The sequence below is a fragment of the Strongylocentrotus purpuratus genome, unplaced genomic scaffold, assembly GCF_000002235.5.
Source record: "Strongylocentrotus purpuratus isolate Spur 01 unplaced genomic scaffold, Spur_5.0 spur5_contig_839, whole genome shotgun sequence".
Classification (NCBI taxonomy): Eukaryota; Metazoa; Echinodermata; class Echinoidea; order Camarodonta; family Strongylocentrotidae; genus Strongylocentrotus; species Strongylocentrotus purpuratus.
In genome coordinates, this window is record NW_022145545.1 from 1 (window position 1) to 17,635 (window position 17,635).

General features: G+C 36.8%; 1 protein-coding gene across 1 annotated transcript; it reads left to right on the forward strand.

Moving 5' to 3' along the window:
- Positions 1 to 6,354: 6,354 nt before the first annotated feature.
- On the forward strand, positions 6,355 to 17,360 carry LOC115924981 (structural maintenance of chromosomes flexible hinge domain-containing protein 1-like; the record flags this gene model as incomplete). Its single annotated transcript, XM_030988068.1, has 10 exons — positions 6,355 to 6,516; positions 6,925 to 7,007; positions 8,275 to 8,420; positions 10,366 to 10,465; positions 11,290 to 11,409; positions 13,387 to 13,550; positions 13,929 to 14,236; positions 14,690 to 14,807; positions 16,861 to 17,047; positions 17,355 to 17,360. Coding segments are annotated over 10 exons (1,394 nt in total), but the record flags the coding sequence as incomplete, so codon positions are not given.
- Between the last annotated feature and the right edge of the window lie 275 nt (positions 17,361 to 17,635).

Below are 17,635 nucleotides of genomic sequence, written 5' to 3' on the forward strand. Positions count from 1 at the left end.
TACACAAAGACTAGACACTTCTCGTTCTGTTCTATAATTAATCATTCAGTCTATCTGACATTCAATCTTATTTGTTACTTGGTAATGGAACACGTGCTAGCAAAAAGAAAAATGATAGAAAAAGGAAAATTGCTCAGCGCACCATCGGTTTGGAATTGCCCAGTTTAGAAAATATATATGTTGACCGTACATTGCTGAAGGTAACACGTATAAATTGGAGACCCAACACATCATTTGTTCCATGATTATAATTTAAACGAGCAGGAATTCGCCTCTGCGTTCCCCGCACTAGGCGGGAGCGCTTCAGACGTTAATTTGTGCCGGATTCGATTCATGTTTACAACAGAAGGGTAAAACGAGGGCAAGTATTGTACTATTGTATTGCTTTGCTCCATTTCCTAGGCAAGCAATCACATTGTACATATCATGCTTACCCAGGGGCGTACGCAGGATTTTTTCAAGGGGGGGGGGGGGGGGGTAAGCGGACACTTTTTTTCTTCTTTTTGGTAGTCCAAAAAAACAATCGCCAAACGACTCAGCCAACCAAAGAGTCGCTGTGGGGGGGGGGGGGGGGGGGGGGGGGGGGGGGGGGGGGGGGGGGGTAAGCGGACACTTTTTTTTTTTTTTGGTCTCGAAATTTGAAAATTTGACATTTTTTTTCGTTGGGGGGGGGGGGGGTAAGGTCACTTTAAAAAAAAGGCGGGGGGGGGGGTTTAGTTTTTTTTTAGGGGGGTTACACACATAAAAATACCAAAGGGGGGGGTTTGAACCCCAACCCCCCCCCCCTGCGTACGCCCCTGTGCTTACCTGATACAGACTACTTCCGTGTTCCCTATTTACGTTTGAATTTTGAGGTGCCTGGATGTGGGACGTCGCTCGTATTGTTGGATGTAACGCCATTGATGTTATTAGGTGGTCTGTTGTCAACAGACCACCTATTGTTTTCGTCAGAATTTTCTTTCTTTATTTATTTATTTATTTATTTATTTATTCTTTATTAGGTGGTCTGTCGTTTTCGACAGATCACCTATTGTTTTCGTCAGAATTTCTTTTTTATTTATTTATTATTATTATTTATTTTTATTTCTTCCCGTTTTTTGTTTATCGGTTAACTCAAGATCGGTTGTTTTAATTTCTTTCAATTTTGACACAGTCATAGGTCATTGTCATGAGACGTGACAGGAACATTTTCAAGGTCATCAGGTTATCGTGACGTCATCCAGGCGCCATTTTGTGAAATCACGTTATCCATCATATCTTCGTGATGCATAAGCAAAGGTCATTCATATTCATATCACATATACTTCAGGTCAAGGGTCAACAGGTCATGTCATCAAAGGTCACATAAAGGTCACGACGCGCGCGTACGCGTGCGTCAAAATATCAAAATGCTCAAAATCACTTAACTATCAAAGGAGAGTACGAATCAAGTCATTTTAAGCATTTCAACATTTTCCGTCCGTAAGTGTCCCCGCGCGCGTTGCGCGCGCTCACAACGCGCGGAAAAGGTCAAATTCATTTGTTTTACATGATTTATATTCCTCTTACCGTAAATGACAATTTACATTAATTTCAGTCACTCTTGACCTTTCATAAGGCCGTGAGCGCGCGTCAAAGTTCAAAATCCGCGCGTGCTGCTATGGGCACTATAATGCAAATTTGATCAAAAACATCCCATTTTATAAAACAAAATAGCTCTTCAGATAGTCAATTGACCCCAACTTTTATATCATGGTTGGAAAAAACATGAGTTGGAGATATGATTTCATGTGTCATTTGACCCTCAATTAACTCATGACGCCATCATAATGGCCTCCGAACTCAAAATTTCAATTTGCATATTATGACGTCAACATATTTTATAAAATTGATTGTATCTCTGTAAATATTAATTCATTTTCTTTCAAATTTTGATATGTTCTACCTGAGAATATTGTCTACAAATGCAGTCCCCACGATTTTCATTTTGACAAGGGCATCATGGCGTATTTTTTGCGATTAAAGCAGGCATGTCAATTTTTCACATTTTGCGTGTATTCTCTATGAGACATGACTTTTTCTCAAAACTGGATTCTACATTCTCGTCTTTCGCGAGCAATATCTCCATCGTTTTATCTTTGTTTATGCTGAGCTTTGAGTATGATGTAGCTGAGAGAATGAGCTATCACGAGTGTGCCCTTTATTTTTCGATTAGATGCCGGGATCATGCTCATATTTCACTTATAAAGTGGGATTTGTGAATTCTATTTTCCGTTTACGTGTAATCTCTATGGGAAATGTTTTGGCATATCGGTAACGCACTTGACTTCCGACCTCGAGGTCCCTGGTTCGAGTCCGGGAGTCTCCAACAATTTTTTTCTTTCTTTTTTTTCTTCTTTTTGACTTTTCAATGATCATAAAATTGAAAACAGACCACCTAATTCGTCCCCATGACGAATTAAATTTCTAGTTATTATTATTATTATTTATTTTATTTATTTTCACACTTTTTTGTTAACAGGATAACTCAAGATCAGTTTAGTCAATTTCGTTCAGTTTTGGCACAGTCATAGGTCATTGTCATGAGACGTTAGAGTAACATTTTCAAGGTCATCAAGTTTTCATGACGTCATCCAGGCGCCATTTTGTGTTTTTGTTGGTACTTTTTACTCATGATCATATCTTCATAACGGAAAGGCATTTCTCATTCATATTTATCACGATTAAGGTCAATATCCGTCCGGTCAATTTCAGGTCAGAAAACGCGCGCGCATGCGTACGTCCGCGCGTCACCGCGCGCGCAAAAAATAAAAATGCTCCAAATCGTCTCAAATTAATTTTGCATACGTTTTAGGCCATTTCAAGCATTTTGCAAAAAAACGCGCACACGCGGATGGGCGCGCGTTTTCGCGCGTACTGATATTTTGCAACATAGAATCGCTGAATTTTTTCTGTCATCATGTTTGACACATTTTTCCAAGCATTTTGATACCTTGTTCACCTTTTTCTGACCAGTAATAACGGAATGAGCGTCCGTTTAAGATAATGTCCGTGCGTGCGAGCTCTTGTAATACATAGCATACATGGGCAAAAACATGCCTATACAAAATCCATTGTAGCGCTTTAGGATGCAAAGTGAACCCAATTTTTTTCTCCATATTTTGATAGAGTATGAATTGGAAATATGATTTCATGTCTCATTTGACCCTCAATTAACTCATGACGTCATCATAATGGCCTCCCAACTCAAAATTTAAATTTGCATATTATGACGTCAGTATTTTTCTGGAAAATTGACTGTATCTCTGTAAATATTGATTGATTTTCTTCCAAATTTTGATATGATCTAGCTGAGACAATTTTCTACAAATGCAGTTGCCACAATATTTCATTTTGACAAAGGCATCACGGCGTATTTTTGCGATTAAAGGAGGCATGTCAATTTTTCACATTTTGCGTGTATTCTCTATGGGACATGACTTTTTCTCAAAACTGGATTCTACATCCTGTCTTTTGCGAGCAATATCTCCGTCGTTTTAGCTTTGTTTACGCTGAACTTTGAGTATGTTGTAGCTGAGACAATAAGCTATCACAAGTGTGCCCTTTATTTTTCGATCAGATGCCGGGATCATGCTCATATTTCAATTACAAAGTGGGATTTGTGCATTCCATTTTCCGTTTACGTGTAATCTCTATGGGAAATGTTTTGGTATATCGGTAACGCACTTGACTTCCGACCTCGAGGTCCCTGGTTCGAGTCCGGGCGTCTCCAACAATTTTTTTTTCTTCACTTTTTTTCTTTTTGACCATTCACTCTACCATCTCCTTTGAATATTAAAACAAGTACAATCGCAAATAATGTAATAAACAACCATATTTACTTTATTATTACCCTATTATCACTAGATCCATTACTTTTTGCGTGTAATCCTTATGGGAGATGACTTTTTCTCAAATCTGGATTCTACATTCTTGTCTTTTGCGAGCAATATCGCCGTTATTTCGGCTTGATTTTTGTTGATTTTTTAGTATGTTGTAGCTGAGACTATATACTATCTAAATGTTCTCTCATTTTTTTCAGTCTGATGTCATCGTGGTCTGTTAATGATAATCATCAACATCATCATGATCATCATCATCATCATCGTCATCCCCATTACTATCAAGATCATCATCATCATCATCATAATCATCATTGTTTACATGTCTATATAACTTCTCCCTTTCTCAATATAGTAAATATTATAATACATCATAAGACTTGAAGACAGACCACCTAATTCGTCCCCATGACGAATTAAATTTCTAGTTTTTATTTCTTCCCGTTTTTTGTTTATCGATTAACTCAAGATCGGTTGTGTTAATTTCTTTCAATTTTGACACAGTCATAGGTCATTGTCATGATACGTGACAGGAACATTTTCAAGGTCATCAGGTCATCGTGACGTCATCCAGGCGCCATTTTGTGAAATCACGTTATCCATCATATCTTCGTGATGCATAAGCAAAGGTCATTCATATTCATATCACATATACTTCAGGTCAAGGGTCAACAGGTCATGTCATCAAAGGTCACATAAAGGTCACGACGCGCACGTACGCGTGCGTCAAAATTTACAAATGCTCAAAATCACTTAACTATTAAAGGAGAGTACGAATCAGGTCATTTTAAGCATTTCAAAATTTTCCGTCCGTAAGTGTCCCCGCGCGCGTTGCGCGCGCTCATAGCGCGCGGAAAAGGTCAAATTCAAAATTTTTACATGATTTAGATTCCTCTTACCGTAAATGACAATTTACATTTTTTTTCAGTCACCCTTGACCTTTCATAAGGCCGTGAGCGCGCGTCAAAGTTCAAAATCCGCGCGTGCTGCTATGGGCAATATAATGCAAATTTGATCAAAAACATGCCATTTTAAAAATCATAATAGCTCTTCAGATAGTCCATTGACCCCAACTTTTATATCATGGTTAGAAAAAGCATGAGTTGGAGATATGATTCCATGTCTCATTTGACCCTCAATTGACTCATGACGTCATCATAATGGCCTCCGAACTCAAAATTTCAATTTGCATATTATGACGTCATCATATTTTTGGAAAATTGATTGTATCTTTGTAAATATTGATTAATTTCTTCCAAATTTTGATATGTTCTACCTGAGAATATTGTCTACAAATGCAGTCACCACGATATTTCATTTTGACAAGGGCATCATGGCGTATTTTCGCGATTAAAGGAGGCATGTCAATTTTTCACATTTTGCGTGTATTCTCTATGGGACATGACTTTTTCTCAAAACTGGATTCTACATTCTCGTCTGTCGCGAGCAATATCTCTGTCGTTTTATCTTTGTTTACGCTGAGCTTTGAGTATGTTGTAGCTGAGACAATAAGCTATCACAAGTGTGCCATTTATTTCTCGATTAGATGACGGGATCATGCTCATATTTCACTTGCAAAGTGGGATTTGAGAATTTCATTTTCCGTTTACGTGTATTCTCTATGGGAAATGTTTTGGTATATCGGTAACGCGCTTGATTTCCGACCTCGAGGTCCCTGGTTCGAGTCCGGGCGTCTCCAACAATTTTTTTTTTTTTTTTTTTTTTGACTTTTCAATGATCATAAAATTGAAAACAGACCACCTAATTCGTCACCATGACGAATTCAATTTCTAGTGTTGTTATTATGTTTTATAATTTGTATAATTGTGTACATTGTTTGTAATACACCTGTACCAATGAGGAATGAATTTCAATTTTTTTGGACAAATAAATCAATTTAATTAAGATGCAGTGCATGCAGAAAACACATGAGCGTAGTTGTAGCATTTTTATCAAACTTATTTAATACCAAAGTTTCTTTTCATAGTGCCTACTGAAAAGTATGGATGGAGATTAAAGCTTCAAGATAAATAATTTCAATGCAACCAGCCATTAATGGTAAAGGCGGTATATTTCTCCTTTGCTATTATGGAAATACATTCAAAATATTGTCAATAATTACAGCAAAAAGTACAATTTTATTACAACTGTGTTTCATTATTTTTTAAAAATTGTCATTTTGAAGCTTTCATCTAAATAGCTTTCATTCATATTCAGATAAAGGAAATGCCAATTAACCATGAGAAAAAGAATTTAAAAAATACAGTGTTCAATTTTTTTGTATGTTTAATCAATGGATTCACCATTTATTTACTGACAAAAGCTTACTAAAAGTCATGTGACTCCACAAATAAGGTGTAAACTTTCAAGAAGGCTGAACATTCTCTTGAGGCAGATAGTTATTGAAAGTAATTTTTTGTAATTGTTTTACCCTGTACATGAATACCTGTCCTTTAGGACTTTAATACTATTTCATTTTTTTTTACCGTTTCAGAGGAGCTTGTGGAGGATGGAGACACTCTCTTACTGCTTGTGCACCTTAAACAGGACTTGCTGGCCCCTACCCAGGAGAGGGTGGATTACCAACCCCACTATGACACCATCATCAGGAGTGGCATGTATGAGTACTATGCCAGCGAAGGACAGAATCCACTACGTAAGCTTTGCAATCTTTCATTATGTGATCAGTGGTACTAGTATTTAATTCTTTACTTTTATCTATTAAGCTTCATCACTACTACTTCCAAACAACTTGCTCAGATTCACCGTTCTTACACTTACAGAGCCATGTTTTTCCTTCTGTTTAGCTTTAGGTGTCAGTAATGAATACATTATTATTTATTATATATCAAAATACAGACGCAGTGTTAAGGCCAATAAAGGTTTCTGTGTGATACTGACATAACGTGATGGCATTAACGATATTGTTAATGGTATTCTATTTCATATCTAAACATATCATTGGAAATTTCAATTTATAATTAACATAATTTCTACAAGAATAAATGTTTAACGTCGTCTCATGATGACACCAGTTAGTAATATTTGTTACTATACCCAACAGCATTTGCAATTGCAGAACTGATAGACAACTCACTTTCAGCCACGGTGAAAAACGTTGGACCAAGAAACATAGAAATCAGATTGGTATGTGCCTAAAGTTATCCAAATATCTTCAAAAATGCTAAGTGTTAATTTCTGATTGGAATTTGGGTGGTAAATGAAAATAGTCTTGGAAGTTATTGATACTGTCATGTCTCTATTATGACAAATGTGACAGGCACATAACTTTTGTTAGAAACTCAAATGTACACGGTTTGTATCCTGATGTAATGCTTGTACAGGTGCTGGGAAAGACTACACTTTTGATGGAATACTGAAAAGTCAATATCTTGTAGTCTAAAGTGGTTCTTAAGTTCTTTAACATCATGTCTTTAATTCATATTTCTTTTCAGTTATATCTTGTATTAAAAAAGAACAATATTGCTTCACCTGATAGTATTATCCAGTGGCGGATCCAGTGCTCACTACCCCCCCCCCACTGAGCAAAATATTGGCCGGCATGATTTTCATATTTCAGCACACTAAATTTCAAATTGATTTCAAATTTGAGCCCCCACCCTAAGAAATCCTGGATCCGCGCCTGGTATTATCAGTGGTTAGACTTAATGACTGTTATTTGTAACATTCAGGTCTAACAGTTCCATTCATTTTTGGCAGCGATGAGTTTCTAACTGATGAGGTGGCCTTCTGCATGCAGCCTTGTTCACACTTGATTCATTTAGACTGGTCACTATTACATGTATATCCGTCCTCCATTTATTACCACAAATACTTTACTGGGGCCTACAGCTTGCTTGCTTTCATGTAGGTCCCATCATATTTCTCTTAGTTAAATCAGTAATTCATATTGACCACTTATCTTTGTTATTATTATGTATTATTGAAGAAAAAAAATTATACTTTATTTGAAATGTATATGTATATGTATGTTTATGAGAAATATGAAAATAAATGAAATGAAATCAAATCAAATCAACAGCTATGCTGACAAAACCATGTCGCATTTGCTTTACGGCAGCGGATTTTTACTTTACTTTAGGAAGTCAATAGCTTTATAATTATGGCAGTGTAATTTTCATAATAATATCTATAATGTTCTTTCGGTAACTGTGTAAATTTATTATGGGCGTTCCCAACTCAAGCTACGCTTTCCGGGTTTGCTTCCTTCCGTATCTGAATTAATTACTGTATACTCTATGTTGAAATAATTGTTACATATATCATGTATATATACATTGTGTTTTATATTGTGCTGTTGAGAAGGAAATAAATGTTAATAAATACAATAATAAATACAAATATGGCTGAACAGCCCATTAAGTATCCTGCTTTTTGTTTCACTTTCAAACAGTACCTGGAAGAAACAGGAGATAAGAACATGGTCTGTATTCTTGACAATGGCAAAGGCATGACCACCAGGGAACTCAACAACTGGGCCATCTTTCGACTCTCTAAATTCAATCGCAAGAGACAGAGACTAGAACAAGGGAACAATAGGTAACATCACTTTATTTAAAACAAAATGATTCACAAGGAAAACCAAATATGTATAGAGTAGTCATCTTAAAACTGCATTTAGCTGTATGAAACCAAGTCAAGGATCTTTGCACAAAGCCCCTGACATAGACCTTAAAGTTAGATGTCTACTGGGTGTATATCCACCTGAATTTTGAAGTCCTTTAAACGGTAAATCCATGATGCCGTCTCAGGCGGTAGATTCAGTGTCAGACCAATTTAGTAGCACTGAAAAAGAAACTGAATAGGATGAAAAGACAAAACAATATAAACAGTTTAGAACATTGTAATATCAGTTGCCAGAAAGGGGAAGAGATTATAAACTTGGGCAATGATTTAGTTCTTCATTAATTGCGTTTAAAAGACCATCCAAGTAAGAGCAATTGCATGATAATAACATACACTTCTATGGTATACTAACACAGCAGATGACTATGAATTCATGAACTTTTAAGCCCCCATCACACCAAACTAGTTCTCACTACGTTTTGGTACCGTCCTATAAAATAGTAAAACGGGTTATGGTGGGAGTAGAATGTGTAAATAATGTCTATTATACGACCCTTGTTCGTTCATAAACAGTCCTCAATACGTCCATCTTGTCTGTACCCCGTCCACAGTAAGTTCATATCAAGTTTAGATCGGGTAAATTTGCCATGTCCAGGCAGTTCAAGCCAGTCCGTAGTCAGATTATACCCATTATTAACTAGTTCTACCTCGTTCCCAATACGACCAAACCCATTCTAACAAGTCCAGAGACAGTTCAGCTTGTCCTCATCTCGTTTTTAGTGCGTTCGAACGAGCTCCTAGAGCGTGTGGAATTACATCCTGGCTCATGGGTTATAAAACCCCAGTGCGTTCGTGCTATTCCTTATTCCCGTTCATCTTCAACGATTAAAGCTGAGCTAATCAAGACATTCAATTGAAGCCCCCATCACAAAAACTAGTTCTCACTACGTTTTGTAAAATATTGCCAAACGTGCTCAAACTGTGTGCGAACGAAGTGAACGTAGAAGAAACTGTTTACGATCTGTTTAATAACTTTATGAACGGGCTAGGATTGGCTTGGACGGGAAGGGTGCTCTGAAACTTTGAGCCTGTTCAAAATTATCCCCGTCCTGCAATTAGACGGACTGACAACGTACTTAAAACGAGATGGACGTGCTACGAACGGAATTGCCGTACTTCGGTTCTACTAGGAACGTGTAACGAAAGTGTTACGAACTAGTTAGAATGCTTTGGACGTATTGGGAACGAGGTAGAACTAGTTAAAAAGTCTGATCACGGACGGGCTTGGACTACCTGGAAATGGCAAATTAACCCGATCTGAACTTTATATAAACTGACTGTGGACGGGGTACAGACGATATGGACGTCTTGAGTACTGTTTATAAACGATCTGGGATCGTATTATAGACATTATTTACACATTCTACCCCAACCATTACCCGTTTTTAACGAATTTCTAGGACAGTTCCGGAACGTAGTGAGAACTAGTTTGATGTGATGGGGGCTTAGCTGCTGCTAATTGATGTTTTACCATAGTACGTTGTAACACTTTCTAGTAGGTTCGGAGTAGGGCGATCCCGTTCATAGTACAGCAATCATTCCGTTTGTAGTACGTCCTCCTCGTTTTAAGTACGTTGTCACTCCGTGTAATTGCAGGACGGGGACAATTTTGAGCAGGCTCAAAGTTCTAGAGCACTCTCCCGTATAGCCAGTCCGAGCCCGTCCATGAAGTTCTTAAACAGATCGTAAACAGTTGCTACTACATTCAACTTCGTTCACAGTTTCAGCCCGCTTGGCAACATTTTCCAGAATGTATTGAGAACTAGTTCGGTGTGTTGGGGGCTTACAAAAACAAAAATTAGGTGTTGTAAACTAAATTTTTCATTCTTTTTTTTTGGATCAACTATTGTTCTGACAGTGATGGAGACAGAGACATTCCCAAATCGTTAAACAGTGACATCTCATTCTTTGGAGTAGGAGGAAAGCAAGCAGTGTTTTTCATTGGTGATTCAGCCAGGGTGAGTTATAAACTTTTTGCCTGTATCCTTGGACATTGCCTAATAACACTTCGATTGCTTTCTTCGCATCTCTGCACGGTCGGTTGTTTGCCACAAGTGCAATTTCGCCCACCACAGTAGGCACCCATCGACAGAATAATTGCTTTGTGTAACATAATGGCCGTGCAAGATTACCCATTTCTAGTCATCATTAACTTCATGCCAACTTCTGTATCACTTTTACAGATGAATCTTACTATTGAATAAGCTAAATACTCTTGAACCCTTGATAAATCTTTCCCATGATGAATACACTCATGGTACAGAGAGATTACTTGTTTGGCGTATAAAGAGTTAATCGGCAGAAGTTAAATGTGGTGCAAGATAATAGTGTAATGTAACGGGTCTTTCATTGTAGAAGTTATTTCAAAACGAGTGAGGTGAGTTACAATTTACTATCTATCAGATGTCATGCGATCTTCTAAAGATGTTCTAGATCAACTTTGTAAGCTTTTGGTAAGAGTTCCATGAACACAATGAGTCTATAGAATACTAAAACTCTGCATGATTGACTGATAAATAAGATCAAGATCATTAAGTCATCATTAATTTTATTTATCCTTTGTCCTCTACCATTCAATATACAAATACAAACTGGCTTGAAGAATCAATCATGAACGTATTTATTTAGTATATTGATTTTTCGAAAAGTTTTCTATGTCATAATCTGTGGCAGTATAAGGATGTAACAGGCAGATTAACCCGTTCTTTGCAATGTATTTCATACCCAGTGCATAGTGTTTGACTCGGTGCAAATTGCCCATGTTATACATGTTTTCTGACAGATGATCAGTAAACCCAAAGGTTCTAGGGATGTTCATGAGATGACGGTATCAAAGGAAGAGTTTGAAAGGAGAGAGAAGAACAAAGAAGACATCTACGGAGGCATCATCCAAAACAGACAGGTGGGTGTTTAATTACACAATATAACGCTCGTTTCTTTCATTATTAACATGCCTCTTCGCTCTTCGCGAGGACAGTTATCTATCGATATACAGTGCGTATAAAAACTCTGGTAGCCCTTAGATAAACGTCATTACCAATATGACTTAGAAAGCGATTTCATGATGAAGAGTAACTTATTTCTGTCTAATGATAAACCATTCATAATATTTCTGCCACGGGTGAATGAGCAGCAGGGTCTTTAAAAAGACTATTTAAGACTGTTCAGATGAGAGAAAATGGTGATAAGGTATTAACCTCAATGCTTGACGAAAATTAAATATACTACTGAAAGTTTGTGTAGAAACGAACCATTATTAATGATAATAATTTGGAAAACTGATCTGATCGATTCCTTAATTCTCCCAACTATATTATTATGATTAAATGACATTTTAGGTGAATGTAAATCGTCACAAAGTAATTAATTTGCTCTTTAAACCATTCCAAACATTTTATTGTTGAAAGATTTGTAAAAGCCTGTTTTATATTTTATTTTCATGGGAAAACGGTTGGGAAAATTCAAAAATTGGTTGGGAGAATTTACTGTTAGAAGATGTTGCACAGTAGCGCCCTCAATGAAAACAATAAATATCTTTGTGGTTTGATAATTTTTTCAGGATTGTTTGCATGTTAGAGGGTTGGTACAGTAGAAGCAATTATAATAAGTAACATTTCTTACACAAATCACACATTTTTTCATCTACCTTCAACAATGTTACCGGTTCACTTTAAAAAGTATTGTCAAATTGGCCTTGTTCCAAGTTTGAGCTTAAGGAACCAATGTGGGTCAGGCCATATGTATATGCTTCTTCGGTATTAAATTATTTTTAAAGTTGAATTATGCCACGTGATTCAATGTTTTGAATGATGCAATGGATCTATAGGCTTTCATAGAACCTTGTTACGATCCACAGGATAAACTTCGACTATTTTAAAAGCCTACTAAATTCTTGTCTCATGATATCTACGTTCTTTCTGCTCACTTGTCCACTGTACAATTTCACACGCATAAGGTTACTAAAACCAAGTGCAAGAAAGATCACATATAATGTTAAATATCAAACTGACAGCAGAATTTCATTTAAAAAAATCTATTTTGTATCACTCAATGAGTAGGTTATTTTGAACAAGGGATGCGAATGAACTCTAGATTGCAATCATCATAACGGAGAGAACGTCTTGAATTTTGCTTGTTAATAAACATTTCGTTGAGTATGAGATGATATTCACACCTTTCTTTTCAACTTAATTGCCTAATAGTCAATATAAATAAATGAGCAATTGTGCTTTTTTTTAATGAAATGAAATACATAATGGCTTTTGACCCACATTCGTTACTTTAGGCCCAAACTTGGTACAAGAGGATTTTGACAATATTTTTTGAAAGGCCTGTTGTTAAGTCATGCGTGGCAGCACAATTATGAAAATGGTATCATAGACAGGGTATAATTTTTTATGTACAAACGAATATTCAAGGTCAACTTTTTAACTAGAAGCTACCAAAGTTGGGTACACTTTTTTGGTTACGTTACGTAATGTTTATAAAGTATCAACAGAAGATGAGAGGTGTTGTGGTCGAGTGGATACGTCACCGGACTGTCGATCACAAGGTCCGCGGTTCGAGTCTCGCCGCCGCACTAATGTCCTTTGGCAAGACATTGATCTACATTTGCCACACTCCACCCAGGTGAAGTGAATGAATACCTGGTAGGAATTTATTCCTTGAAACGCAGCGCGCGTAACAGTTGCACTGCTAAAGCCAGGGTAATTATGCTTCATTATTGTAGAGCGCTTAGAAACTTCTGGCAAAGTAAGTGTTAGGCGCTATATAAGCAAGGATAATTATTATTATTATCATGAGATATGAGATAAAGCAGTGGTACTAATTTCAGTAACGTTTCTTTTCTCTTTCTTTTTTATTTAATTCACACTTAAAGCCTGGCGAGGGCAGCCACGTATCACCAGGAAATGAGAACCTGCAAAAACTGATCGAAGAAGAAAAAGGCCAGGAGAACTTCACCCACGTTGTCATCACCAGTATCAAGTCACAACACATCAAGTTCATCAAAGCAGACTTCAACAGATGGAGCAGACAGCTGGCGTAAGTCTCTCACGTATTGTGTTCTTGATTCCAATGTCGGTACCAACCCCAAATTTCATTTTAAAACCCCAGCCCCTCCCGCCATTCCCTTCAATTCTTTGTTAAAGTGTTAAGAGGGAGTGAGTGTTTCCAAACAGACATTGGAAATTTTATAAACCTGGGATTAGATGTCTGTGAAAAATTACTTTGGAGCCCTTTTGTACATTTTCTATTTACACGTAAAAGGGTACAGAACACTATGTTTTAGTAAAGAAATTCCAGCTATAGGTTGTGGTATAAAATCGTGGCTAAGTAAAGGTTCATATAAGGGGCATTTGACTCCATTTCATATAGCTCTTTAATATGTCTTCGGTATGTCTTCCCTGATTGTCATTACAGACACATCTACCACTACTACATCCATGGTGAACAAGGCAACCAGTCCCACCTATCCAACTCCATGTACCGTACGCCAAGCCCCTACGAGAACCTTAACATCAGCATTACAATGTACAAGAAGGGCCAACTGCATCAGCAGCTCAACCTCAGAGACATTAATGACGACCTCCAATCCAACTTCATCAGGTCTGCCAAGGACACGTTTGATTTCCGTGTTTTGGTAGAAGGAACTGGATTGGTAGAGGGCGTGCTTCGATATCATCCATTCCTCTTCGACAAGGAGTCATATCCAGTTGACGATGGCTCAGGTGGGGGACAGTTTTTAATATTTTGTTGGTTTGTGATGTTCAATTTGACTCAATGATTTTTAAAGGAATTGGAGATCTAAGAAAAAAAAACTTTTCAAAGAGTTATAAAAAAACCGGATTATTATTATTATCATAACATTTCAACTTAACACTGAAAACGACTCCAATTTGTGTTTGTTGACATTTGCATTGTCCTTGGCATCATTTTTATAAAGCACATGTTAAATTCTGGTATACTAGTGAGAAGGAGAGAGAGAAAAAGAAAGAAAGAGAGAGAGAAAGAGAAAGAGAGAGAGAGAGAAAGAGAGAGAGAAAGAGGAGGGGAGAGAGAGAAAGAAAGAAAAAACATTTTCAATCATTGGTCGAAATAGTGATTTCTGGAAAGTTATCAGATTACTATATCAAAGCTGGACATTGACTTCTATATGATATTTTTATGCTTTATTTATGCAGTACCTGAGGAAGTCGATGACGAAAGTGATTACAACAAAGATAGACCTGCGAGGGGTAGCAAAGCCATATTTGAGTGCTACTGGAATGGAAGGCTTATTCCCTATACTCTGGTCCAAGAGTGAGTAGTAGTTTCAAGTTTCAAGTTTATTTATTTATTTCCACGTATCTCAAACAATCTTAATACAATACGGTAAGTGCAAAACAAAATAAAATTGAAAACACAACTTTAAATGTCACAGATTATAACATCTTAATAACTATTACACAATACAGCCTGTATCATCAAGTGATAAAAGAGAACAAAAATATTCTTGTTTGTTTTAAGCTGAAGAGAGAGTGTGGGGGTAGGGCATAAGAGAATCGAAGTGTGCAATACTATATGCCCCCTTAAATAACTTAGATACAAATATACAAGAAAATGTGACGTAAAAAGAAAGAGAGGAGGAAAGAGTGAGATGAAGATAATGTGCTGTTAGAAAAAAAGGGGGTCTAACTAAGATTATAGTTGGAAAAAGAGATAGGAGAAAAAAATGGAGAGGGTACTAAGAGAGAAGAATAGTAAAGAAGGGAAAGAGAGAGCAGCAGAAACTATTACTTCAATGAAAACCATTTCGGGTTAAATAAGCTACATCATATTATGTGAATGTCACAAAAAATACTGAAGCAACATAAAAATAGCATTTTCAACGTTAGGTCACTTGATATTGTAATAAAAGAAACTTTTTCAAGTGAAGTCTATATGAATACAATGTAGAAGCATTTTTCAGAGTAGGTTCAGGTGAATTAAAATGTTAAGGTCCATTATGCATAAAGGTATCTATTGCCGATACTGTTCTTACAAGCGGTAAATGAAAGAGGTTTGACTGTGTTGTAGGACATGTATGATATCGTTCAATTTTGGAAAACATAGTATAGAGATATCGACTGCTTTGAGAGGTCTGGCTGTTTAAAGTGGAGGCGCGATAGCTCAGTCGGTAGAGCAGTGGTCTCGTAATCCGGTGACCCGGGATCGAAACCAAGTCGATGCGCTAGTGCCTTTTTGGTAAGGCATTAATACTCATTACCAGGTCCCTCGGAGAGGACCTAAAGCCATCGACCGTCCGGTTTCTTACTTACAAGCATTTATGCTTTCTTAGCAGTCAGGTAAAATAACCACCACCACAAAAGAGAACACGCGCACATCTTGCCATGACCCAGAGGCGCGCCTGGGTGGGCGGCGCCCCGAGGGGTCATGGCAAGATGTGCAATTAGTTCTCGAGAGCCTATATATCAGCCAGACCTGGAATATTAAAGCAGTCGATATCTCTTTTATATGCCGAACTGAAACAAAATTCTACCAAGAATTCTTACCTTATCCTTTTATTGAGTAAACATTGGTTAAAACATCACGGAAAATCTGACGAAACTCTCTGTTTATTTTCACTTGAGAAATGACTGAAACTTCAATCATTTTGGGTATTGCAGACAAAAAGCACTGTATGGTATCCGCGCCCTCAAAAATATTTGTTTAACACGTAAACCAATGGGGATCTGAGCACAATTGATTTATGCGGCATGTTACCCGGGACAACGGATATTACTCATGAACTATTGACTATGTGTTCGTCGTTTTGCGGGAATATCCAAAATCACGACTGCAATTCTGACCAATCAGATGGCTAGATTTCTAAAGAGAGGTATATAATACTAAATATTCGTGGTAATTCTTTTGTATCAAGTTGAAACATAAATTGACCAAGTTGAAGTAAATATGAATAAAAAAACCTTCAGAATATTATTTTCATTAACAAATTTGTCGCTATGAGCAATCCAGCGTTGTTTATAATTCAAAGTGCCCTTTTTTGGCAATAAAAGAATGCAATAATTCCTGACTTCATATAAGGGAGTACAAGTGTATAGAGTAAAGCATTTTCAGAACGTTCGATGGAAATAATATATCATTTTATTGATTATTCCAATATTTCTAGAGAAATCAATTTACTCAAATTGTAAATATGAAAAATAAACAGTTGCAAGTCTAATTTGAATGTTTGTGGGAGTCATTTTCTTTTGAGTGTTAATTTGTTAAAGAAAAGCACTTGAGGCACATTTCCAGATAACATTTTATTTTATTTGAAAACATTTTGTTAAAGTTTTCCCCTTGAACTGATCCATTGTGTTTTGTCCATCAGATTTGACTGGTGTGCCGTGCCAAAGAAACTGGTCGACATTCCTGTCGAGTGCTACAACAGGGTATCTGGTACCCTCTTTGCTAACAGGAAGTTTGAGGTCAGCACGAACAAACTTACTTTTATTGACCTTGAGATGAAGCTGAAGGATAGATCGAACGCAGTCTTTGAAAGAGTTGTTGGGGGTAAGGTAAGAAACAATTAAAAAAAAAAAAATATGTTTCTTATCTAGAGACTGCATGCTCAAATATATGAACCTAATTGGTTGTACTGCCTACGTTCAAAATGTAAAAAGTCGTAATTTCAATACATTGTGCTTCCAAGGAATGTTCAGTATCCATGGGGTAGAAAACAAAGAGGATTTCAGCTGTTTCAATTATTCAGATTGGAAAATTAATGTTTTGTTTCCTAGTCATATTTTTTTAAAGTGATTATTGAGGAGAATGTTTCTATGTTTAGGGTCATATCATTCCAAAATTTATTCAATCGTATTACAGGCCTAAATTTGAGGAACTTACTCCAGAATCCAACAGTATCTTTTACATGTTTTAAAAGAAAATTGGTATAATTTTTGGCCTTTATAATTGTATAATGAAACCAAGAAAAACACTTTCTCAGATAACCTATGACGTCACTCAATACATGAGAAATGATGATAGACAAGGGACATTGAAAGCTCAGCATTGAGTTATGCCTTACATGAGGATCCGTGGTTTGAGTCCTGGCGTGGGACCCATTGTAACATGGAGAAGATAAATCAAGGTCAAAATGATATTAT